The following is a 27,906-nucleotide window of genomic DNA, read 5'->3' as shown; positions in this document are numbered from 1 at the left end:
TTTATGGAATTGAGACATGGTTGTGCAGTTTGAGTTCCTTGAAATATCTTGATCTATCAGACAACAATTTACATGGTCCATTACCTCAGTGTTTAGTGAACTTTAGCGAAGAACTTACTGTTATTAATTTAGCAAGAAATCATTTTCAGGGGTTTATTCAAGGAGTTTGCAGGACCAGAAACATCTTGGAGTATTTCAATTTGAATGACAATCAATTGGGAGGCCCATTGCCTCGAGGTTTGAGAAATTGCAACAAGCTTAAATTTCTAGATCTTGGAAACAATAGGTTTCATGATTCATTCCCTCATTGGTTAGATACTCTTCTTGATTTGCGTGTTTTTGTGTTGAGATCTAATCATTTTTATGGTGAAATAAGCACTTCTAACACTACATTTCCATTCCCAAAGCTGCATATATTTGATATCTCACACAATGAGTTTAATGGTCCTTTGCCAAGGTATTATATGGAAAACTTTGAAGCTATGCAGAGTGCAAATGATGATGAAAGGTTATCATCTTATGAATCTTCAATAAGCCTAGTGTGGAAAGGAGTAGAGCTTCAAGTGGTGCATTATAATATTTGCACATCCCTTGATTTATCCAATAACTACTTCCACGGTGAGATTCCAAAATCTTTAGGCAAGTTAAGTTTCATTCGGTTTCTCAATCTCTCACGCAACCATCTCACTGGTTCCATTCCACCATCGTTGGGAAATCTGAAAATTCTTGAGGCACTAGATCTATCATCAAACAAACTAGTGGGCGAGATTCCAGATTTGCTTTCAAGATCTTTGAAATTTCTTGCTGTACTGAATCTTTCTTATAATAATCTTTCTGGTCCTATACCTCATGGCCTACAGTTTGACACCTTTGGCAACAATTCCTATTTAGGAAACCCGGCTCTGTGTGGATTTCCACTAACTTTGAAATGCCAGTACAGAGGTGAAGGGAAAGCACCAGCTGTGGAGGATTCACAATTTTTTTGGAGTGGATTTGGTTGGAGAAGTGTTGTTATTGGATATAGTTGTGGCATGCCATTTGGTATCTTCATAGGATATCTCATATTCAAGTATCGAAAACCACAGTGGCTTATAAGGTTAATACTTGGGAATTGATAGTGTGAGTGCAACAGTCAAGAGGATGGTGAGATGAATTGAAGCAATGCAGCAGTCTTAGTGTGTGGTACATTGTGGTTTTCTTTGTCTGTTTTTACAGTTTTTGCTGTCTTCATTTTCATGCCATGGTTGTGTGATTGTTGTAGTGTTTGGTTTGTAATTCTTCTCATTTTGGGTGAGCATTTTATTAAACACGATTGGCCTCACAGTTGTGAGTCCAGTCGTGACTGTTGGACTCTGCACAAAAGTTTTGGTTTCTAACTATTTTTGTAACACCCCCTAAAACCATGCTATTTAAAGCCTTAAAACATGCATATATCTAAACCAAAACATCAAACACAGCCGAAGACTGAAAGAGGAAATATACAAAATAGAAGAAACGGGGTGCTATGCCACGCTCACCCAGAGGTGAACGCACAGGCTACATCTGCATTGTTCAACATCTAAAACCAACATAACAGAGTACTAAGTCTAAATTGGCTCACAGGCCACAAAACATAAGGGAGGAGCTACTCTAGCTGGCACTAAACCGCGCACTCGTCTAAGCATCACCTGAAAGAAGCATATAAAACATGGGACGACGCCCGGTCAGCGAATAATGCTGGTAACCCACCAATACATGTGAAATATCATACATAGATAAGATATAAGTTTGTAAAGCCATTTTCGAAATGGAATACATATATATAAGTCCAAATCCAAGAGTAATAGCCAACACAAGACTCAACACTCTCAACAAGAACACGGGAACACATCCCAAGACTACAAATAGAGCAGTCAAAACGGGCCAGCCCGGCCCATATGGGCTGGCCCGTCTTGGGTTCAACTGGAAACGGGACGGGACGGGCCGACCCGTTTTCCCACGGGTTGGGATTTTCCCAACCCAACCCGTGTAGGACGGGCTGACGGGCTAAACGGGCCGGCCCGTCAGCCCGTTTATTATTCTTTTTTTTTTTTAAATTTAGGTAATTAAAATATTTATTGCCGTATTGCTTAAGAATTGAACCCATGACCTCTAAGTTAGTAACCAAAAGTATTTCCAATCAACCACATTAATCACGATTAACAAATATGTATATTTATATATATAGAAATATGTATATACACATATAACTTATACACATATAAAATTAGATTTTAGTTTTTAATATGTAATTATAATTTATTTAATTTATATTTAATACTAATATATTTTACATGTAATATTTTTTATTTGTAATTATAATATATACTATTAAGTTATAAAGTTTATAAAATATATAATTTATTACTTTATGTAGTTTATATAATAAATAAACTTTAAATTAATATTTATATAATGATACAATTAATTGTATTAATTAATATAGATATATATTTACGATATAAATAGATATATAATTATATTAAAATGTTTAACATGTGTTCTTAGCGTAATTGATTTTAATAGTAATAATTTGATTTGATAACTTAACTAAAAGGTCAATGGTTCAAGTCTTGTTAGCAACAATGTTTTTAAATATTAATAAAATACCCAATTATACAACACATTTGGAAGTGGGGTGGGTGGGGATACGGGTTATACGGGCCGGCCCGTGGGTTCGTATAACCCGTATCCTCCACGGGTTACACGGGCCGGGTTGGAAACGGGACAGGCTGGAAATCCTCCAACCCAGCCCATGTAAAATACGGGTTAAACGGGCTCAACCCGACGGGTTGGGACCGTTTTGATAGCTCTAACGTCTACAAAGAACAACAACGACTCACAAGAAGTCTCAATGTATAATCTATCATCACACAATAGATTGATACCCGACATGCATAACTCAAAGGAATAAAGACACAACACACGACAACACATGCCAAGGAAACACATGCCTTTGTGACTACACACGTCACAAGAAGAGAACTCACAACAACGGCTACACAAGCTCTCGTGACATCACCCATCACGAGTTGATATGCCTTCCTTATGCCCGGTTCCAACCTTATGGCTACCCCCAACCTTATATCTAGTTCCAACCTTTACCTCCAGGACCCCTGTACACCAAGTCCAACCTTATTCATCCGGGAACCGTCGTTCCCCCTCCAACAGTCCCTCCAACAGAACCACCGATTTCATAGTACACGAGGGTACCGATCACACACACGGCAACACATGCCTCGGCAACACATGCCTCTCCCAAAAACACGTGAACCTTACACAAAGGTCACAACTCCATAATCACGTCATGGCCACCACGAGGACCACTTCAATACATTGGTGACTAGTGTCCCATACCACTAATCGTGCAATCCAGGTAAAGTCACACACACATCACACCTCAACAGGAATCAATCAACGGATCACAACGAAGATATGAAACCATACTCAATCAAGGAATGGATCACAGTCCAACAACAACAACGATGAATAACACAAGTTATCATCAACAATAGGAAGGTACAAACAACACACACGCTAGCATTTAAACACCGAACTAGCATGCTTATCAAACGGTAAACCAAACGTAGTTCCGAAGAATACACAAGACTCATCACGGTTCAACGAAACACAATGTTGAACACTTAGCACGATTCACGACACCAAAACCTACATGGATTCCTACCATATAGTTCTAGACATACGAAACATCAAGAAGACACTCAAATAGTTCCACAAAAGAACATCGGGAAGTCAAAAGACCAAATACCGAGTCAAAAGGATCACGGGGAACAAATCCCCACCATACACCACTGTGTACCCGTGGATCCACGGGTAGGCCCCTACCCGCGGTTCCGCCCGCGGGTACATAACCCACAAGCATCATGTACCCCGCGGTTGGGCGACGGGTGGAACTCCTACCCGCCGTTCCGCCCGCGGGTACACACCTGTACCAAAATAATCCCTTCGGGGATTTTCATCATCAAGCTCAAATTCAAGTCCAAAACATGTCAAATCTCACCAAATCCAACAAAATGACTTGAATCAAAGAAATAGCCAAGCAATGACATACATGAACCCTAAACACAAGCTCTAGATATGCATTTTCACAAGACAATGCATAAACACTCACATTTCATAGCAAAACACATGTAGAATCCTAGAAATCATCATATAGGTAAGCAAAATAGATTTTGTAGAGCATGGGTTACCTCTTGTAGACAAAAACCTTCACTTAACACCTCACCAAGCTCCTAACAAAGCTCACCTTCCAAACCCACTTCAAGAACCCACCAAAGATAAAAAGATTCTATCTTTAAGAAAAGACACCTTAGAAAACACTAAAAACACAAGATGAACATGGATCTTACCCTCCTAGATGCCCAAATGTATGGAAGGTAGAATCTTGGAGACAACTCTTGAAGTTTTGACAAAGCTTCAACTTGGCTTGGAAGAAAAGCTATCTAACTTTTTAGAGAGAAGGTAGAGCTATAGAATTTTGGAAAGTGTAAGGAGAGAAATGAGGGTGTTCCTACTAGGTTAGCTGACAAGACTAACACAAGGTGAAAAGTCAAGAATACCCTTACTAACATGAAGAGGTGTAAGGAAACAAGGGAACTCCTTACAAAGCTCAAGGTACAACTTTGACTTTGGGGTTGACTAGTCAATTACTAGTCCCCGACTATTGAATTTTCAGGAATTTAAGGAATTAAATTACAAATTGAAATAGGATTAATTATTTAATTAATCCCTTAATCGAATTTGAATTTCGGGGTGTCACAATTTTTCACCTTGTAAACGTTCAAATTGGACTTTGTATTCTACATAGAAGTTGTAGCTCTTTCAATTAGCTTTCTAATGCCGCTTGAATCACTTGATTTAGACATTTTTACATTGAGATATGATTAAAATATCGAGATGCCGCATGAAAGAGGAAAACATAACAAAGTTTCTCACGTAGATATTCACAATCGTGAGCATTAGCATGAGTCTTGATCTTCACTGTAAAATTGCATTTTTCTTCATTTCCCTAGCTTGCTCCTTTGGATCCCTGGTCATGTCATGATACTTCTTACTCGCTCTTCTTCACTTTCTTAACTTCCCATGAGTCTTGAAACATACCTTTATGGTAAGATAAGATGACTTTAAAACGCATTCACTTTAGCTACAATTTACATGATTTTACCATCAATGTCTCCAGATCACGTACCTTAATGACACAAAGGAATCAAATAAGCACATACTTTGTTTCCAATTAACACAGAATCATGTGTTTGATGCCAAATATACACATAAAGTAGTAAGAATTTTCACTTATCAAATGGACAAAAATAATATTAAAATACAAATTAATTTGATATTTTTTAAAAATAATACTCTAAATCAATTAACATTAAATAAAGTATAATTTTTTTAAGGGAAAAGTGCATTTTTCGTCCCTAAGTTATAGGGTAATTGTAGGATTCGTCCCTAAGTGTTGTAAATACCCACTTTTCATCCCTAAGTTATAAGCTATGATGCAATTTTCGTCCTTTTTCTAACAGAGGTGTTAAGTGACTGTTTAATGTAAGGGTAATTCTGTCCAAACACATTTAGGCTCATTATTAATTTAATATTTCCCTAATTATACTCTTGCGTAGGTTTTCAACACTGACTCTTCCACTTCACAGTTCACGCTACTATTTTTTCATATTTCAAACACACAAAATTGATGGTCAAGAGATGAAGCATTCTAAAAATTTCTCGATAATTAATCGGCGATTACTTGGCTGGAAGGGAACTCTACCGTGCAAGTTCTTCCCCTTTGTTAATTTTCGAAGGTTTAAGCAATTCAATTTCTCGTTAATTTTGCAAGGCATATTTTTCTTTAATTTCGTTATTTTGTTTTAATGTTTAGGGCTTAATTTTTGTTTGTTTGCTTGTTGGGTTAAATGTTAGTTCATGTTACTCCATATTTGTTTAATTGTTTTGCATTTAGATTCTAAATATTTTACAAATTAGTTTATATAATTGAAAAATTTGTGTATTTGTTTAATTGATTGTTGGGTAAAATATTAGTTCTTGTTATTTGTTTAATAGTTTCATGTTTAGGGTTTTGAAATTTTTATGAATTAGTTTATGTAATCAAAAAAATATTGGATCCACGTATGAATAAAACCAGAATAGTATATTTGTTATTCTTTGTTTGTCTTCATTATTTAATGTTGATTAGTGTTGTACTTGTTTAATTGTAAAATATATTTTGGTTTGTTTGTTTGTTTTTTTTTTTTAACCGAGTCTTTTGGTTTGTTAGATTCACATGAAGGACATAGTGGTGAAGGGGGTAACTGTAATTCTGAGAATGAAAAATCAACATCATTAGATGGTGAATTTGATGATTCTCAGTTTTCAAGTGAAGATGAACATGGTAATGTTGCTGATAGTGCAGCTACAAATGTTGTAGAGGAATTTGGTAGTTCAATTGCCCAAATAAATGAAGTAGATTGTGTTGATTCTGAAGATGAATTAAGGAGTATTAGTTCAAATTCTGATGTGGAGGAAGGGAGTAATTCTAGTTTAGTTTTTAGTGAATCAAAATTCAACTTGGAGGATTTTCAATTTCAAGAAGGAATGATTTTTAAAGATAACAAGGAGTTTAAGTGGGCAGTTGAAAGGTATGAAGCATTGAGAAAAAAGGATGTCTACTTTGTGAAGAATGAGCCTAGGAGAGTTAGAGCAAAGTGTAGGGATGTAAATTGTGACTGGGTTATATTTGGTTCTAGGAGCAATGAAAATTGTCCTTTTACCATTAAAACATATAGGCTCAATCATAGTTGTGGTGAACAACATGACAATCAACTGATTAAATCTGGATTTCTTGCCAAATATTATAAGGATGAATTCAAATTAAATGAGGAATGGGGCAGAGTTCAATTCCAAAGGCATGTGAAGAAAAAGTTTAGATGCTATATTTCAAAATTTTAGTCATTTAGGGCCAAGCAAAAGGCAAAGTTGCTAGTAACTGGTTCTCAAAATCATCAGTATAATTTGTTGTCGGATTATTGTGAAGAACTTAAGAAAACTAACCCTGGCACTACTGTGAAGTTAATTTTGGACAACACTTATTCAAAGGAGGGTAGGAGTAGATTCAAGAGGCTGTATATATGTTATGGTGCATGTAAAGAAGGGTTTTTAAATGGATGTAGGCCCTTAATTGGTGTAGATGGATGCCATTTGAAGGGAAATCAAAAGGGAGGACAATTATTAAGTGCAGTTGGAGTAGATGCTAATAACAACATGTACCCAATTGCATTTGCTGTGGTTGAAGGTGAGTTAAACGAAACTTGGAAGTGGTTTCTTGAGTTATTAGATGGTGATCTTCATATTTCTCAAAACCCCATTGGATGGACCTTTATTTCTGATAAACAAAAGGGATTAGTACCTGCTTTTGAAGAGTTATTTCCATATATAGAACATAGGCATTGTGTGAGGCATCTCCATGCTAATTTCAGCAAGGATGGATATGGTGGTCAAGTCATGAAGCAGAATTTTTGGGCTGCTTGTAGATCAACTACAGAAAGTGAATTTCAAAAGCACTTGGAAGGTTTGAGATTATTAAATCCAAAAGCTGCCCAATGGATATTAGATAGGGAACCAAGACACTTTTGCAGGGCATATTTTTCTGATTATCTAAAGTCTGACATGCTGCTGAATAATTTGTGTGAGTCATTTAACAGCTCCATTCGTCATGCAAGGGATAAGTACATACTAACAATGTGTGAGAGCTTGAGAATTTACCTAATGTCTAGGATGCAGAAGAACAGAGACAAAATGAAGGGAAGTGTAATGAAAATATGCCCTAAAATCATAAAAATTCTTGAACAAAACAAGGCACACACTGGTGATTTGATAGCATACAAAGCAAATGATGACAACTACCAAGTTGAAGACATTTCTGGCTTTTTTAAGACTTACAAGGTAAATTTGAATCAAAGATGTTGCAGTTGTAGGAGGTGGGATCTTAATGGAATCCCTTGTAGTCATGCCATTGCAGCAATTAGAACAAAAGGGGAAGTACCTGAAGATTATGTCCATCATTGCTATACTGTGGAAGCATATATGAGGAGTTATAAACCAGCAATAATGCCAATTCATCCCTCAGATTTATGGACAAAAACTGGCCAAAAACCACCACTACCACCCAAGTATAAAGTGCAACCAGGCAGACCAAAAAAACTAAGGAAGAGAGATCCTATTGAGAATGAATCTGTTGTGGGTGATAAGCTAATTAGCAAGTTATCAAGAAAGGGTGAGAAAAAGAAGTGTTCAATTTGTGGACAATATGGCCATAACAAGCGTAGCTGCAAAAACCAGGTAATTACACTTGTATTTGTCTTTACATTATGTTTTCTATATCGACAATTTCATTATCATTTATTACACTTTCTCAATAGAGGCAAAATGATGTTGAACCCCCTGCCGAAGTTGAAGTTGAACACCCTGTTGCTACTGAAGTTGAAGTTGAACACCTTGTGGCTAATATAGCTGCTGAAGTTGAACCACTTGCTGTTGAAGTTGCTAATGTTTAAGTCCAGCCCCCTGGTGCTGTTGCATGGTTTGTTCCAAATGATAATATCATTGAAATGATAATCTCTAATGCTTTGCATGATGAATTGGTTGGTCAATACTCTTAAATTTTTCTTTTTCTTTAAAGATAATATGTAAATTTGCAAAAAACTTTGATTTTCAATGCACTACAATTATCTAATTCCTTGTTTGCAGAACATAACTCCTTGGTCCCCAATGCACACAGATACATAGAGAAACAACTCCATCACAGACAGTTGGAAAGTCACCAAGAAAAAGAAAATTGAGTCAAGGTTGTGCACCAAGAAAGACCAAACAACATAAATGAAGATGATGCTTTATAGCATCAATTAGTATGTAGGTTTAGAAGGCTTTTTGAATGCTGCTTAGATCTTGAATTTTTTATTTTTATTTTTTGTAATGCAACCAATATTTAATACAAGCTAAGTAGTTAATAGGTAAGTTCTGGAATGATTTTTGTGAATCACTTTAATTTTGAAAGTCTTTTGTGTTGAAAACTACCAACATTTCAATATATTGAAAGAAATCAATATTATATTTATTGAAAGTCTTGAGTGTTGTTTTAAAATTTTTGTGTACTTACAAGCCGGAGCATCTCAAAAACAATTTTTAACATCATAAATTTTGCATGTTTAAAATATGAAAAAATGATAAAAGAAATGACCCAGTCTACGCAAGAGTACAGGAGTATAATTAGGGAAAGAGTATAATTAGAGAAATATTAAATTAATAATGAGCCTAAATGTGTTTGGACAGAATTACCCTTACATTAAACAGTCACTTAACACCTCTGTTAGAAAAAGGACGAAAATTGCATCATAGCTTATAACTTAGGGATGAAAAGTGAGTATTTACAACACTTAGGGACGAATCCTACAATTACCCTATAACTTAGGGACGAAAAATGCACTTTTCCCTTTTTTTAATGAAAGGTTTAGCCATGTCGATGTATAAACTAGTCAATCCTTCCTCTTATTTTCTTAACCATTAATTACTCAATTTTGTGATTTTTGTCCAAATTCCTGACATTGACATCTTCAATTACTTTATATTATTCTTTTTCTTCCCCTGAGTTCATCAACTTTATTGTAATTTTTTTTTTGGGTATTAAAAATAATTTTTAATCAAGAGAAAAGAAATCTGCAAAAATCAATTTTGTTAGTATATATAAAATTTAATTGTTATTCATATTCTATTGATTACTCATAGTCCATAAATTTTCATGGCTTAAAATTTAAGTGAGTTAATACCTAAAATATCATCGATTATAATGGGTTTTCTCAATTTCGTCATAAACGACTTTGATGACCTAATGTAATCCCAGACGTTTATGTTTGTGCTTAATTTAGTCATCCGTTTGTTATTCCATCCACTTGTTGTTAAATAGAGCTAAGGGACAATTCAATAATTTCAATATTAGCATCTCTTTACTCCTAGACCTGCGAAGTGCGAATCCCTATTTCTTTTACAAATTACTCCCAAAATTACTCTAAACTTGCGAATATAAAATTTGATTTGCAGGTCTGTGAGTAATTCGTAAAAGAAAGAGAGATTTCACACTTCGCAGGGTTGAGAGTAAAGCTAGAGAGACCAATATTTTGAGATTACTGATTTGTCTCTTTATTTAACACTAATTTGACATAATAACAAACGGATGACTAAATTGATCAAAAAAACAAAAGTCAGTGACTACATTTGGTCAGTGGTCACCAAAGTCGTTTAGGATGAAATTGAGAAAAACTACTATAGTCGAAGACGGGTATTAACTCAAATATAATTCTATCTTGTCCAGTGGTCAAACATTTTATATAAGTTAAAATTTTTGCTTAGTGGTCAACTCGCAATTCTTACTCCATTTTTTAAACATATTCTACGTGTGATTGCCTAATAAAAAGGGATATACCATAATTTTACATTGACGACCAAGTCATGGGGTCATGTTTTTTAAATAAAATGTTTTGTTAGTTAGTATTATATATATATCCATGACCCATGTCCAGTGGTTTCCATTGACGACCAAGTCAAGTGACAAAGTGTGGAATAAAAGTATTTATGTTCTTATTTTCTAACCCAATTTTTTTAATACTATTGGCTCTATTACAGGGTAGTATCTGTTATATACTAGCTTTCTCTAACTAGTGCAGCCCAAAGAGTCAATACCTCACCATCGGATCGGAGTTCGATCTTGTGACCTTCCCTCAAGAAGAGCCAGAGATGTGTCATCTGAGCACAAGGTGCTTGGCATTTTCTAACCCATTAATCAATCAAACTTTACATATTCATAACATTAGAGGTGTGTTTGGTTCGCACATGGGAATTGAAATCGGAATGAGAATTAAATATTTGGTAATGGTAATGAGTTTTGGTGAAATTATTTTGCATATATGTTTGGTAATAGGGTGGAATTAGAAGGATTACCAATATTGCTGTTTGGTTATGTATGATCCTATAATGGGAATAAATGTTTTAAAAATATATGAACAAAAAATCAAGACAATTTATTATAATATAAAGACATCCAAAGCACTAATCCAAACTTAAAATCAAATTACCAATCAGGATGGGAATAATGGAATGAAACCCTTATTTTATTAGGGGATGAATTTGCTAATTAATGGGGGTAATCAAATCTCATAGTAGTGCTCTAGAAACCTGTCAACTAAATAATAACAATGACTTTGATTCCCATTCATGATAGCTAAATCCATGAACCAAACACAGCTTAGATTTCTACCTAATGACTAGTAACAGTGCCCGTCGCACTTTTATATATTAAAAGTAGAAATGTATTAAAAATGGTTCATATTTCATGGTCCATGTTGCTACAAAGATCATGATCCAGAGTAAAATTTGCCAAGTGGGTGAATAACTTCTACAAAGCGTATGGTTTTTCCATTCACGATAATTTAATTTCAAGTCACACTTCAGTGAGACGGTCAAATCACCATGCAAATGTCATACTTATATGTTCAAATATAATATTGATCAGGAATAAAATGTTTATTACTTATAAGCAAAAAAGTAATACTTTTGAGAAATAATGTAATACTTTTACATTTTGATATAAAAGTATTATTATATTTTTCATCAAAAGTATTACGTTTTCCTTAATAAGTCATGTTGACAACTATTTGTTACTTATAAGGAAAAATATAATACTTTTAAATCAAAATATAAAAATATTACATTTTCCCATTTAAGTAATAAGCACTTTATTCATAAATAGTATTACAATTTTGCATATAAATATTACATTTTAATTTTAACCCGACTCCTCTCACAAAGAGATGGTCTCATACAAATTTTTACCTTTAATTTCTTGGACTCTGTCTCTGTTTTCTTGAATTCTAGATGGGAAAAATAATAGAAAGAAAATCAAGAGATAACACATAGCCTTTATTGATTGGAGATGCCCATTTCTTGAATTCTAGATGGGAAAAATAATAGAAAGAAAATCAAGAGATAACACATAGCCTTTATTGATTGGAGATGCCCATTGCATGACCAGTGGATTAATAACTTCCACAAAACAAGTCAATCCTTCCTCTTATTTTCTTGACCATTAATTACTCAATTTTGTGATTTTTGTCCAATTCCTGATATTGACATCTTCAATTACTTTATATTATTCTTTTTCTTCCCCAGAGTTCATCAGCTTTATTTTATTTTTTTTTTTCTTTTTGGGTATTAAAAATAGTTTTTGATCAAGAGAAAAGAAATCTGCAAAAATGAATTTTGTTAGTTAGTATAATATTTATCTGTTATTCATATTCTATTGATCTTTTGATTACTCCATAGACCATAAATTTTCATGGCTTATTGAATTTATTATGATACTAGTTTTTTTACACACATTGCGCGAATGAGATAATGCCCAATGTTTATTTTTAAATAAGTACTTCAAAGTATATCAATACAAGATTATATAGAAGATGTTCCTGTATATGTAATTGAATTTTGAATTTGTTTATTTAAATCGGTAGTTCAAAGTATAAGAATGCAAAATAATATATGAGAGATTTATTATAATTGTCACAAAAATAAATGTTTGCAATTTTGTGAAAACGCTAGTCTAAACACTTAGTCTAAAAATGATAGTCTAAATAAATACTACTTTTGGTTTGAATTTGTCTAAGTCTTTTTTAATTCTTTTTCTTGTAGCAATGTCATTGTCTTCATTTTCAGTACTCTTTTTCTTTTATTTTTATTTATTATTGGTAATGTGTCATGTGTAATTGGGTTACTGGTGATAGTATAGAGGGATGTGTCATGCAATGAGATTATGGTGTACAAAGTTGTGGATTTGCCTCGTTTTGTTTGTGTACATGACTGAGATCTTACTTGTACTATGAACTCTTGATCTTGCAAGCGTTTGTTGATATTTGGCAGTGATAGTTTTTTTCCTACACGTTTCATGTGTTGTAAGATGTGTGTGTACATTCTAATGTAAAAGAATTGAACAAAATATTAATATTTATTACCAGGGACGGAGCCAGAAATTATGTTGAGGGGGGCAAAGAAGTAGGGATGAATTCAGTTGCAGATTCAGGAATTTTTTTCAGTGAGGGCAAAAAATAAAAATAAAAGAGAATTTGAAAAAAAAAAACACTTAAGAAGTATATCAATAAATATTGTTGGATATAGCGAAAAATAAAACATATTAAAACTTTATAAAAATATTTATAACAAAATATGAAACATAATTAATTTGATAAAACAATTCGAATATAAAACACATTATAAATTACACATTTCATTATTAATATAAAGAAAGTTATATATACATCCCATTATTAATATAAAGAAAGTTATATATACATCTCATTATTAATATAAAAAAAGAAAGGCATCTCATTATTAATATAAAAGAAACTTATGTATACCATGCCAAAATTTAATTGTGAATATTTATAACAAAATATGAAACATAATTAATTTGATAAAACAATTCGAATATAAAACACATTATAAATTACACATTTCATTATTAATATAAAGAAAGTTATATATACATCCCATTATTAATATAAAGAAAGTTATATATACATCTCATTATTAATATAAAAAAAGAAAGGCATCTCATTATTAATATAAAAGAAACTTATGTATACCATGCCAAAATTTAATTGTGTTGAGCAAAGATGTGAAGAAGATTGTGACAATGTCAATGCAAGGAATCAAACCCAAGCCATTTTGAAAATCAAACACATTTCCTACCACCTTGTCTACCAAAGCTTATATTTACCTAATCTGTTTTATAATACTTATACTAATAATGTACTATATATACATATTATATACAAAGGCTATATATAGGGTAGGGGTGGGGTGGGGTGGGGTGAAGGGGGGCAGCTGCCCCCCTTTGGCTACGTCTCTGTTTATTACGGAGTATATTTGTAGAAGGTTAATAAGTAGTACCTTTTGTTCTAGTTTCATAACCTGTTTACTTGATAGTAACAACAATGACTTTACAGGTAATCTGAATACTGATGCCGCAATATGTCCAGTTTAATCAACAGTTTCCACATCCATTTTGCACCTATTCATTTTGAAGTTAATATTTTTGGAATTAGTATGAATTAGTGTACTATTTAATTTTTCTATTAAATTGATATTAACTTTCGAGTTAAATTGTTTTCCATTTTGTGCATAAGTTTTTTTAATTTGTTTTTTTTTTTTTAAATAGTGATTACATCCTATATACCAAGTATTTTTGTTGTAAAGGTTGATGTTGATTTTGCCTGTAATCTAAGCAGGTTGAGTCTAGAAGATGAAATGAATAGTAAATTTATATTAGTTCTTCTTTTTTTAGGTTTGCCAAATTGATTGCAGCATTGTTGTAGTCTCAGCATCTTTTCAGTGCATCAAGTGTGTTACGATGTTCTATTGCTTACATTGACAATTTTAATAATGAGTTTAATTTAAATGTAGCTACATAAGATAATGATATAATTAACATTTACATATTATTATCAACATAAAAGCATATCAATCCTTTAGATGTTCTGCATAGGGTTCATTTGGTACAACCATTATTGTGGGAATGAGTTATCGTAGATAAAAAAATCCCTAGTTTAAGTAATAAGATTAGATAAAGTAGTAAAAATTTGAATATTTTAAATATGATGTAGTCCAAAGATATTACGTGGTAATTTCATGATTCAATTTGTTGGGTAATTTGAATACCCTCTTTGTCAACAAATCCCTCGAGTAGTTAATATGATTGACTTCAAACTATTTATTTTTTTTTTCATGGTATTAATAAAATACTTGGTAAATAAATATATAACATTATTTTGTATTATAACTTTGATATTTAATTACAAGATTACAAGATAGTGTAAAAATAAGATAATGGACAATGTAATGAATATCAATTGATGAATTCGTATATAAAGAATCTTTGCATTGGATGAAATAAAAGACAATATAACTAATGAAATTATTTCTCCTATTTAATTATTGATAATGAATAATTTTTTTTTTTTAAATAATGACATTGTAGACACATAATTTTAAATTAAGGAAATCCATGCATCATTTTTTGTTTTAACTACTAATTTATTTTTTTAACAAGAGTAAAATAGAGTGAGGAACTTAATTATACCAATGAGGTTCTAACCTAAGACCTTTCTTATTGAAATCAATTAGTAAGTTAATAATTAAGGATAAATTTAGAAATCTCAATGAAAAATTAAAATCTAAATAATCTGAACCATTCATTCCATTTAATAATTTGAGAGACATTTTTTTTCTACCAATTATAGGCCTTGATATTAATGAGTAAGTTAATAATTAAGGATAAATTTGGAAATCTCAAGGAAAAATTAAAATCTGAATAATCTGAACAATTCATTTCATTTAATAATTTGTCGGACATTTTTTTTCTACCCATTATAGGCCTAATTTTATTGGCTCTTATTAGTATTTATTACTAGTTTTACACACACATTGCGCGAATGAGTTAATACCCAATGTTTATAATTAAATAAATATTTAAAAGTATATCAATGCAAGATTATATATGAGAAGTTCATACACTAGTAATTTAATGTCAAATTTTTTTATTTAAATATGTAACTCATAATATATGAATACAAGATAATATAGGATCTGAGATTCATTATAATTGTCGCTAAACTTTTTTTTAAAATTGAGATCAATAAATGAATCAACGGTACTAGTCCTTTAGGTGTTTTGCTCGGTGTTCATTTAGTTCAACCATTATTGTTGAATAAATTATTATGGATAAAGAAATTCCTAATTTAAGGAATTTAGATGAAGAAGTAAAAATTTAAATTTTTAAAATATAATGTAACCCAAAGATATTGGACGGTTGGTAAATATGATGTAACCCAAAGATCAAAATGCTAAATAAAGTGTTTGGTTATTCAACAGTTTGGGGCAACAATTTGTTCCAAACCACTAAAAATACAAAACTGCAATTTACTATATTTTCACTTAGCATTTTTTAGAATGATTTCCCCAAAACACCTCTGTATTTAAAAAAAAAAAGTTAAAATTATAGAACTATTTCGACTCCTTGAATAACAAGAGCCAATTTCGCTGGATCATTGCTTGCCCATCAACAGATGGGCAGGCTTATTTTTGAATTGGAGCCTTAAGGTTCCTTTATAGGAACCTCAAGGCTTCCATGCCACTTTTCCCACCTCGGTGGGAAAAGTGGCAAAACTAAGCGAAGCCGAACGTTCGGCTGCCCATATGTTTTCTTATTTTTATTTTCAAAATTTTATTTCTTTTATTAGATTACTTTTATTTTATTTTTACTTTTTTAAAATTATTATTATTATTATTATTATTATTATTATTATTATTAAATATATGTATACCCTTAGTTTATTTTACATATTAATTAATTTAAACAGTTATTTTTTTCAAATATCTTTTTACCAACCGTTGATATAATTTACTTGTTAAATCCGCTAATATAATCCGCTAACGCTAACCGCTAGCTACTGATTGCCATACAAGGGCATAGCGAGGTAGTTTCCCACTTCAATTTGTTGTGTGATTTGAATACTCTCTTTGTCAACAAATGCCTCAAATAGTTAATATGATTGACTTAATTATATTTTTTAATTTTTTCATGGTATTAATAAAGTACTTGGTAAATAAATATATAGCATTATTTTGTATTATAACTTTGATATTTAATTAAAAAATAGTGCACAAAAAAGATAATAGACAATGTAGTGAATATAATCAATTGATGAATTTGAATGTAAAGAATTTTTACATTGGAGAAAAATAAAGACAATATAACTAATGAAATTATTTTTCTTAATTAATTTGTTGATAATGAATAATTTTTTTTTGAATAAAGACATTGTAGGGACACTGTAGCGAATATAATCGAATTTGAATGTAAAGAATTTTTATATTGGAGAAAAATAAAGACAATATAACTAATGAAATAATTTTTTTTAATTTATTGATAATGAATAATTTTTTTTTGAATAAAGGCATTGTAGACACATAATTCCAAATTAAAGAAATGCATATTTATTATTTTTTGTTGTAGCTACTAAATTAATCTTTATTATTTAATTTAATAAGAGTAAAATAGAGTACTAATTATGCCAACTTTGATTGGGATGAGGTTCGAACCTAAGACCTTTCTTATTGAAATAAATGATTAAGTTAACGGTGAACTAACAGAAATTAATAGAGAAAATAATATTTAATAGAAAAGTTCACAGATAATCATTTAATTAATGATAAATTAGGAAATCTCAAGAGAAAATTAAAATCTGATCAATTTGAGCCATTCATTTGATAAAAAAATTTGACCTATCATTTTTTCTACCCATTATAGGCCTAACTCTCTTTGGCTATATATATATATATATATTTGTGTGTGTGTGTGTGTGTGTGTGTGTGTGTGTGTGTGTGTGTGTGAGAAGTTCATACATAGGTAATTGAATGTCGAAGTTGTTTATTTAAATATGTAACTCAAAGTATATGAATACAAGATAATATAAGATATAAGATATTCATTAGAATTGTCAAATAAATCTTTGCAACTTTATAAAATCGATATCTAACTACCTATTCTAAAAACGGTAGTCTAAATAAATACTACTTTTAATTTTGTTTGAATTTTTCTAAATATATTGGGCTGTTGGTAAATATGATGTAACCCTTTGGGTCAAAACACTTAGTGTTTGATTATTGAGCAGTTTGGACCAACAATTTGTTCCAAACCGCTGAAAATATAAACACTGCAATTCGCAATATTTTCACTTAGGGCCTGTTTGGTTCACGGAATTAATTTGGAGGGAATATGAATGCTATTGCATAAAGAATGGAATAGGTAAGGAATATAATAAGAATTGTATTCTGTTGTTTGGTTCGCTGAAGTAATAGACTTTAGGAATTGTATTCCAACGTTTAGAAATGGAATATATGTGTAAAAGACATAAATACTCTTGTACAAAATATATTATTATTATTATTATTATTATTATTATTATTATTATTATAATTATTATTATTATTATCATTATTATTATTATTATAATAATAATAATAATAATAATAATAATAATAATAATAATAATAATAATTATTATTATTATTATTATAATAATTATTATTGTTATTATTATTATTATTATAATAATTATTATTGTTGTTGTTGTTGTTGTTGTTGTTGTTGTCGTTGTTGTCGTTGTTGTCGTTGTTGTTGTTGTTGTTGTTGTTGTTGGTGGTTAGCAAACCCTAGGCTTCCACCACGTTAATAGATATATACAAATAATAATCAATAGTGATCCAGAATCAAGAGCTAGTTTCTGCCACAATTGCCACCGTCTGCTTCTTTATCAGTTTGTCGCCCGCTTCTATTCGTCGAGAATCAGCCCCAGAAAAATATGATCGTTGAGAGGAGGCGATCCCGATTCTTCCCTCTCTTGCTTCCTCCGTTAGCGACGGTGGCCATGGTGGAGATCCGGTGAAGGCGGATCTAGAAAGCAATGAGTAGATCGGCGAAGCTCGAAGGCGGTTGACCTTTTTCCGGCTTGAACTTGGACGACGAGTAGCAGATCGACGAGCAGCAGCAGATCCGACGGATGGCAGCAGATCTGGACCAAGTCTTCCTCTTTGGCGAACTGTTGCGGCGGCCTCTGGCGTGGGTAGTGGTGGCAGATAGCGTCGTGGCTCCTCCCTCGTCCGACGAAGGCAGTTTCCGGCGGTGGTAGCTTGAGAAAGAGAAAATTTGTATGGAATAATGGAGGTTTGACAATGCATGTATATAATTAATTAATATATTTATTTATTTATAAAAAAATTTAATAAATTTTAGATTTAGTTGAGGGTAAAATGTGAAATATCAATTTTAAGCTAGGAATAGTCTAATACCTAAGGGGGGGGGGGGGGGGGGGGGGGTCAGGAATCTCTATTCCCCTTTCAAGGGGAATAGATCATTCCCAAGAACAATGTTCCTGGTAATAGAAGTTTTTACCAAACAACGGAATAAGCGTATTACTGAGAATGTTATTCCATTCTAGGTATATTCCGCGAACCAAACGTGCCATTAGCGTTTTAGAGAAAGATTTCTAAAAAACATCCATGTATTTAAAAAAAAAATGTTTACTATGGATGAGCCTTTTCGACTCTTATAACGCCACGAGCCAGTTTGGTTGGCTCACTGCTTGCCCACCAACGAATGGGCAAGCTTAATGTTTAAATTGGAGCCTTGAGACTCCTTTTATAGGAGCCTCAAGGCTCCCATGCCACTTTTACCACCAATGTGGGAAAAGTGGCAAAACTAACCCTTTTTTTTAATTTTTTTTTATTTCTTTTATTAAATAATTGTTATTATTATGAAATATATATATATATATATATATATATATATATATATATATATATATATATATATATATATATATATACCATTTAGGTCATTTTATATGTTAATCTAAACAGCTAATTTTTTTAAATATTTTTTACCAACCGCTGATATAATTCACTGGTCAAACCTGATAATATAATATGCTATTTGCTAACTTCAAACATAATCCGCTAACGCTAACCGCTAACCGTTGATTGCCAAACTAGGACATTGCAAGGTAGTTTCCCGCTTCAATTTGTTGTGTTATTTGAATACTCTCTTTGTCAACAAATCCCCCAAGTAGTTAATATGATTGGCTTAACTATTTTTTTTATGGTATTACTTTATTAATAAAATACTTGGTAAATAAATACAAAACATTATTTTGTATTATAACTTTGATATTTTAATTAAAAAATAGTGTAAAAAAGATAATGAACAATATTGTTGAATGTAGTATATTTCTCAAACAAATAATACCCGAAGTATCGGGTTATCGATCCACAGGGAAGTGGGGTATTAAGCATTAACTACTAATTTATTCACGAGAAGCTAATCCTAACAAAAGACATGATGGTTGATTAATTGCAAAACTAATCAAAAGAACAAGTATGCAAGTTTGTGAAAACAATTGAGAAAGAGTGAGATTCATGAGATTGAAGTATTTAATCACCTAGTGCCAAACTCAAGAACAATATTAAAATCTGGGTTCAACAAGTGTGAGAATGCAAAGGTGGTATAGAGTTACTCCCGTAATCTCTAACCATAGTGAATATTCACTCCTGTGATATAAACACCCAACAATAAAAGAACAAGCATTCATAATAAATCCCTAATTACTACCATCTCCCGATGTGCAACAATCAATAATTAAACTGCATAACATATTTGCCATCTCCCAAGGTGCAACAATTAAGTGCAATTGTGTGTGTCCTAAATTATGCCCAAATCCCGTTGTGACACAAAATAAAGATGTGAAACAAGTAATTACAGTCGTTAACTACTAGCAACAACAATATAAAACGCAATTGCAACACAAGTGAAAACTACTAGCTTTCTCCTTGCTTCCCAAGACAACTTGTGTCTCTCAATTCTCGTCTTTCTTGTCTCCAAAATTGAGCATGAATGTGACCTAGGGTTGAGGAAGGCGCCCTTTTGTAGCGGGAGTCAAATCGGGACAAAATAGGAAATTTCCGCCAATTTTTGGAAGCTGCTAAAAATCTGCCCAACAGCCCGCTCGATGCGTTGAGAATGAGGCGTAGACTTTTCTCGGTTCTGGGATGGGACGTTTCGACGCTTTGAGACATGACTCGACACGTCGAGTCTTCAACTCCTCGCTCCAGACCGCTACTGTAATTTCTCAACGCGTCGAGTCTGCTAAGCTTCGAATGACCACCCTACTGGAATATTTGGAATGGCTCGAAGCGTCGAATCCTCTAAATCGCGCATTTTTGGTCCATTTCGGCTCCAAACTCGTCCTAGAACATCCCTTGCTCTTGCACTTGACGTAAAATGGTTCCGAAACACTAACAAACACCGTAAAACATTCAAAACAAGTGTAAACCATATCTTGATGAGAACAAGGGAATATGTATTTAAAGTGATATTATCATGAACTTAATACAAACAAATACTAACAAACTAATACAAGAAATATGCACAATTTGGCTCACATCAATAGTGAATATAATCAATTGGTGAATTCGAATGTAAAGAATTTTTACATTGTAGAAAAATAAAGACAATATAACTAATGAAATTATTTCTCTTAATTAATTAATTAATTTATTGATAATGAATAATTTTTTTTTTGAATAAAGGCATTGTAGGGACAATGTAGTGAATATAATCAATTGATGAATTTTTATTTTTTTTTGAAAACCAACCAATAAATGATTGTATTAATGAAGCAAAGCTGCAATCGAGTCAGGAGGGATTGAATCCCAAAACATAAACTGGTCCTGAGCAAAAGCTAAAGAGGCTAAAACATGTGCATGTGAATTAACATGCCTAGAAACATAACTTAACGAACAATAAGCAAACGAAGCCACTAAATACCTACATTGGTTCACTATGACCCAAGCATAAGACATTATAATCTTTGACTCCTGGTGTATGGCATTCTGGAGTTGCGTGCAATCCGTGAGTAGATCCACAATCATTATATTCTTCTCGAGTAGTCAGGATAGGGCCTCCTTACAAGCTATGTCCTCCGCCATAAATGGTGAGAACCAAGTTGGTGAACCATCCCAACTGTTAACCAGGTCGGTTGCGATCGGTCAGGTATATAAATATTATATAGGGCTGCGGTCCACTGTTTGGTTACTTATGAGCTGTGGTTCATTCTCCTGGCTGCGGTCAGTGATTCACTTCTTGGTGAGCAGTTATATTTGGCTAAATGACTGATTTTTTTGTAGTGTCAGCTACAACATGTTGAAAGGAAGTATTCCAAGATCACTGTGCAATCTTGGTTCTCTTGAGTTTATGGCTTTATCAAACAATAGGTTGGATGGTTTGATCCCATGGTACTTTGGAAATATATCCTTACTAAGAAGTCTTTATCTTGAATCCAACATGCTGAAAGGAAATATTCCAGTATCACTATGCAACCTTCTTTCCCTTGAGGATATGGATTTATCAGACAATAGTTTGGTAGATTTAAACCCATGGTGCTTTGGAAATATATCCTCACTAAGAATTCTTCATCTCGAATCCAACATGTTGAAAGGAAATATTTCAAGATCACTATGCAACCTTCTTTCCCTTGAGGGAATATGGATTTATCATACAATAGTTTGGAAGGTTTGATCCCATGGTGCTTTGGAAATATATCATCACTAAGAAATCTTTTTCTCTACTCCAACATGTTGAAAGGAAGTATTCCAAGATCACTGTTCAATCTTGGTTCCCTTGAGTTTATGGCTTTATCAAACAATAGGTTGGAAGGTTTGATCCCATGGTATTTTGGAAATATATCCTCACTACGAAGTCTTTATCTCGAATCCAACATGCTGAAAGAAAAAAATCCAGGATCACTATGCAACCTTCTTTCCCTTGAGGATATTGATTTATCAGAAAATAGGTTGGAAGGTTTGATCTCATGGTGCTTTGGAAATATATCCTCACTAAGAAGTCTTTATCTTGAATCGAACATGCTAAAAGGAAATATTCCAAGATCACTATGCAACGTTCTTTCCCTTGAGGATATGCATTTATCAAGAAATAGGTTGGAAGGTTTGATCCCATGGTGCTTTGGAAATATAACCTCACTGAGATCTCTTAATCTCTACTCCAACATGTTGACATGAAGTATTCCAAGATCACTGTGCAATCTTGGTTCCCTTGTGGTTATGTTTTTATCAAATAATAGGTTGGAAGGTTTGATCCCATGGTGCTTTGAAAATATATCCTCACTAAGAAGTCTTTATCTCAGATCCAACATGCTGAAAGGAAGTATTCCAGGATCACTCTGGAATCTTCTTTTCCTTGAGGATATGGATTTATCAAACAATAGTTTGGAAGATTTAATCCCACGTTGCTTTTGGAACTATATCCTCACTAAGATATATTGATCTTAGCTCCAAAAAGTTGAAAGGAAGTATTCCAGGATCACTATGCAATCTTCAAACAGTCTCTTGAAGTGCTCATTTTATCCAACAACAGTTTAGATGGCCCAATTCGTCAATGCCTGGGAAAATTGAAATGTTTGACAACTTTAATTGTTTTTAAAAAAAAAACTTGGAGGCATGTTAGCTCCAACTCCAGTTCCAACAATTAGTAATGGCATAGATCAAACAAAAAATTTTAGTTTGATTTGTAGAATGGATACATGGTTGTGCAGTTTTAGTTCCTTGCAATTTCTTGATCTATTAGACAACAATTTACATGGTTCACTGCCTCAGTGTTTACAGAACTTCAGCAAGGAACTTACTGTTATTAATTTAGCAAGAAATCATTTTCAGGGGTTTATTCCAGGAGTTTGTTTTTAGAATTGGATCGTGTACACAACGTTTTCCATGTGTCCCAACTAAAGAAATATGTGCATGATGCTACTCATGTCCTTCAACCCGAAGTTGTGTGTTTAGATGAGACTTTATCCTATGAGGAAAGACCCTGAGGATCTTAGACACCTTGACGAGAGAAACTCGCAGGAATTCAGTGAAGATGGTGAAAGTCCTATGGTCCAATCACGAGACTGAGGAGGCAACTTGGGAGCTAGAGGATGCGATGAGGAACGCTACCCCAACTTGTTTACTCATGGTACCTTATTTATCCCTTAGCTTACGTTACTTAGAGTTAGGGCTAGGTAAGTTGTTTAGTCCGACGTTCGACCTTAGTTAGTTTGTCTTAGTGGAGACCTCGTTGAATCTAAGCTTCGAGGACGAAGCTTCTTGTTAGGGGGGAAGAGTGTAACACCCCGTAATTTTACCCTTCAAATCTGAATTAATTAATTAATTAATTAATTCTTAAGTTGCCTCATCATTATTTTAATGATGTCCGCTAAGGGTGGTTAAAAGGAGTTAATTTGGATCAGAATCCCCTAAATTATTGATATGGTCCATGGTAGACCGTGGACCCTTATCTATAATAAAGCCTTTGAGCCCGTTAGAATAAAGAAGGTGAGCCCATTACTATTTAGATTCTTATTAGGAATCCTAAACCTATTTAAAAGGAATTAGAAAGCAGTTAGAACCCTTTTTCACCCATCCCTATTCTCTCACTCGAAAATCCCTCCCAAAACCTAGTCAAAGAATCCCCATATTTTCCACCATCGAAGGCTATCAGGTTTAGACCTCTCCCGATCACCAAGCTTAGGATAGATTAATTGGAAGAGGACCTTGAAGAAGGATCTTAGGAGTTGTGAGAAGTTTAATTAGGCTGAAAGGGTAACCCCCATGTCTTACAAAAACTATTTTCGTTGCTATATTATGATTTATTGGCATCCATGAGTGGTTGAATGCAATGTCTTGTGATTATGCCTTGATATAGAGCTTGTATTTAGGGTTTATATTGTGGTTTCTTGAGGTTCTTGATGTTCTTGAGCGATTATATGCATATTCTTGTGCTCCTGCATGTTTAGAGCTTGTGTTTAGGGTTCAATAATGATGTTCGTCGAGTTATTCTGTGTACTCAAGTCTCTATTATTGTTGATGTGAGTTTTGGAGTGTTTGGAATTGAAATTGGGCAAATTGGTTAATTCCCGAAGTGGGAAAATTCCCGGTGGATGTTGTTCCAGCGGGTAGTCAGTGGGGGGGGGGGGGGGGGGGTCGAACCCCCACCTGACCACCCGCCGAACGTGGTGTAGGTTCCAACAGGGGGCTGGCGGGTGGACAAACACCCGCCACTTCACCCGCTAGAACAGTGGCGTGTTCCCGGCGGGTGGTTGTCCACCCGCTGGAACGTTGTTGTGGTGGTCCGTCGGCCTCCGTTTGGTCGAACCCCGTGCCCCGAAGTGTCTTCCTTGATGTTTGTAAGTCTAGAATGATGCCCTAAGTACCGTAAAAGGATCTGTGAGTATCAAATTATGCATGTGGAATAAACTTGTATCTCGTTGGTTCAAAGTATGGTCTATGATGTTCGTTGTGAGTTTTATGGTTGTCTTGATGTCACTTGTCGATGTGAGTTTGTACATATGTTGTCTCCCTTCCCTGATTACACATTGAGTATGTTATGAGTTTGCAGAACCAGAAACATCTTGGAGTATTTCAATTTGAATGACAATCAATTGGGAGGCCGGTTACCCCGAGGTTTGAGAAACTGCACCAACCTTAAATTTCTAGATCTTGGAAACAACAGGTTTCGTGATTCATTCCCTCATTGGATAGATACTCTTCTTGATTTGTGTGTTCTTGTGTTGAGATCTAATCATTTTTATGGTGAAATATGCATTTCTCGCACTATACTTCCATTCCCAAAGCTGCATATATTTGATATCTCACACAATGAGTTCAATGGTCCTTTGCCAAAGGTATTATATGGAAAACTTTAAAGCCATGCAGAGTGCAAATGATGATGAAAGGTTATCATATTATGAAACTTCAATAAGCCTGGTGTGGAAAGGGGTCGAGCGTCAAGTGGTGCATTATAATATCTGCACATCCCTTGATTTATCCAGTAACTACTTCCACAGTGAGATTCCAAAATCTTTGGGAAGGTTGTTGAGATTAACAAGAACAAGAAACAATAATAATGGCAAAAGAGGTCAAGAAGACAAGATTTACGTGGTTCGGCAATGTGCTTACATCCACGGGAGTGAAACAATACACTTATTCATAGTGGTGATGATAGTGGTGACACAACCCCTTAGGGATACAGCCAATATATTTATAGGCATCTAATCTGTGTACACAAGGTCTACCCATTTCACTCCTACTCCTAGTATGAGACAAACCCATATTCCTAATCCATATATGAGACAAACTCAACAATCTCCACCTTGGCAAATATGCTCTTTAGGAGAAAAGATAACTTAACAAATCACCACCTTGACGAATATGCTCTTTAGGAGAAAAAACTTATCTCACCATCTCCACCTTCACATATATGCCCTTTAGGAGAAAAGACTATCTCCACCTTGACGAATATGCTCTTTAGGAGAAAAGATAACTCAACAAATCTCCACCTTGGCAAATATGTCCTTTAGGAGAAAAGACTTATCTCACCATCTCCACCACCTTCACAAATATGCCATTTAGGAGAAAAAGACTTATCTCACATACACACATGGGTAGGAGCAACCATGCTCATCCCAACTAGCCAGCCACATGCATACGCATCATCAAACGTTACCCAGTGCATGTACACGAATCACTTCTTCCCAAGCCATTCGCCCTTAGCCGTCGACTTGTTATACCAGCCGCGACTCATGCTAACTGCCCGTTCAACTGACCTCCTACATCTGGCCCATACCAGGTCCATGTCCCCCCTGGTATCCACGATGTCTCTAACACAACAGCGCCCCTGCAAAGTCACACTAAACCAGTGTGCCTTGCCCAATGCTCCATTAACCAGCAATTGCCACTAGTCAGTAACACGCACCACGCAGCATCAAATGTTTCCCCGTGCATGTTCACTTCGTCCCAAGCAATCCGCCGCACCAGCCGTGACTCATGCCAATCCCGGCCTATACCAGCCATGACTCATGACAAACCCAGCCCATACCAGGTCCGCGACCCCTCCTGGTATCCGCGCTGCCCAACACCACAGCGCCCCTCAAATATAGATCCTAGAAACGCCCAACAAGTCCAAAAAATATTCGAACTTGTTACTAGTTACCGCTCGAACATCACCTTCACTATAATAAGAGTCATCGGCTTGAACCACGTTCATAGCTTCCTGCTTCTTCAACTCCTCCCAATCAGCCTCTTTCATATTAGTTGACTTTTCCGCCCTCAAGGTTTTCAGAAGGCCTTGGAATACCAACAAATCCATTACCCTAAACTGCCTTAACCTAAAATTCCTTGTACCATCAAACCATCTCAACAGTGCTCTGATACCAATTTGTTGAGATTAACAAGAACAAGAAACAATAATAATGGCAGAAAGGGTAAAGAAGACAAGATTTACATGGTTCGGAAAAGTGCCTACATCCACGGGAGTGAAACAATTCTTATATTCATAGTGATGGTGATAGTGGTGACACAACCCCATAGGGATACAACCAATATATTTATAAGCATCTAATCCCTGTACACTGGGTCTACCTGTTTCACTCCTACTCCTAGTATGAGACAAACTCATATTCTTAATCCATATATGAGACAAAATCAACAAAGGTTAATTCTCATCCGGTTTCTCAATCTCTCACACAATCAGCACACTGGTTATATTCCACCATCACTGGGAAATTTGACAATTCTTGAGGCACTTGATCTATCATCGAACAAACTAGTGGACGAGATTCCAGGACAACTTTCAAGATCCTTAACATTTCTTGCAGTACTGAATCTTTATTATAATAATCTTTCTGGTCGTATACCTAATGGCCCAAAGTTTGAAACCTTTGGCAACAATTCCTATTTAGGAAACACGACTCTGTGTGGATTTCCACTAACTTTGAAATGCGAGGACAGAGGTGAAGGGAAAGCACCAGTTGTGGAGGATTTAGAAAATTTTTGGAGTGGATTTGGTTGGCGAAGTGTTGTTATTGGATACAGTTGTGGCATGCCATCCATTTGGTATTTTCATAGGATAGCTCATATTCAAGTATGGAAAACCACGATGGCTTATATGTCTAATACTTGGGAATTGATAATGGAGTGCAAGAGTCAAGAGGATGGTGAGATGAATTGAAGCAATGCAGCAGTCTTAGCGTGTGGTATGTTGTGGTTTTCTGTCTGTTTTTACAGTTTTGTTGTTTTCATTTTCATGCCATAGGTGTGTGATTGTTGTAGTGTTTGGTTTGTAATTCTTCTCATTTTGAATGAAATGCAATAAATTATTACTTTGTA

At 34.1% G+C, this 27,906-nt stretch overlaps 2 protein-coding genes across 3 annotated transcripts; both read left to right on the top strand.

Moving 5' to 3' along the window:
• Positions 1-116: 116 nt before the first annotated feature.
• Positions 117-27,906, top strand: LOC109179732 (probable LRR receptor-like serine/threonine-protein kinase At1g12460). The gene is made up of 3 exons (XM_019329222.1): positions 117-475; positions 25,467-25,610; positions 27,232-27,906. Exons 1-3 carry the CDS (start codon positions 465-467, stop codon positions 27,746-27,748), a joined length of 672 nt encoding a protein of 223 aa, XP_019184767.1. The 5' UTR covers positions 117-464; the 3' UTR covers positions 27,749-27,906.
• Positions 7,138-9,043, top strand: LOC109179731. 2 transcript variants are annotated; one of them, XM_019329220.1, is made up of 3 exons: positions 7,138-8,370; positions 8,451-8,615; positions 8,825-9,043. In XM_019329220.1, exons 1-2 carry the CDS (start codon positions 7,294-7,296, stop codon positions 8,583-8,585), a joined length of 1,212 nt encoding a protein of 403 aa, XP_019184765.1. In that variant the 5' UTR covers positions 7,138-7,293; the 3' UTR covers positions 8,586-8,615; positions 8,825-9,043. The 2 variants fall into 2 exon arrangements, with proteins under 2 accessions (XP_019184765.1, XP_019184764.1); XM_019329219.1 differs by having other exon boundaries at positions 8,451-8,621; positions 8,831-9,043.

Source organism: Ipomoea nil, unplaced genomic scaffold, assembly GCF_001879475.1.
Source record: "Ipomoea nil cultivar Tokyo-kokei standard unplaced genomic scaffold, Asagao_1.1 scaffold0980, whole genome shotgun sequence".
NCBI lineage: Eukaryota > Viridiplantae > Streptophyta > Magnoliopsida > Solanales > Convolvulaceae > Ipomoea > Ipomoea nil.
Note: the sequence above shows the minus strand (reverse complement) of the source record. Positions and strands in the feature narration are given on the sequence as shown.

Excerpts from the sequence above, each read along its gene's own strand:
- LOC109179731 (XM_019329220.1), top strand. The coding sequence starts at position 7,294 with ATGTACCCAATTGCATTTGCTGTGGTTGAAGGTGAGTTAAACGAAACT. Across the intron at positions 8,371-8,450 it reads AGCGTAGCTGCAAAAACCAG|AGGCAAAATGATGTTGAACC; the intron begins GTAATTACACTT and ends CTTTCTCAATAG.
- LOC109179732 (XM_019329222.1), top strand. Across the intron at positions 25,611-27,231 it reads ATTCCAAAATCTTTGGGAAG|GTTAATTCTCATCCGGTTTC; the intron begins GTTGTTGAGATT and ends AAATCAACAAAG.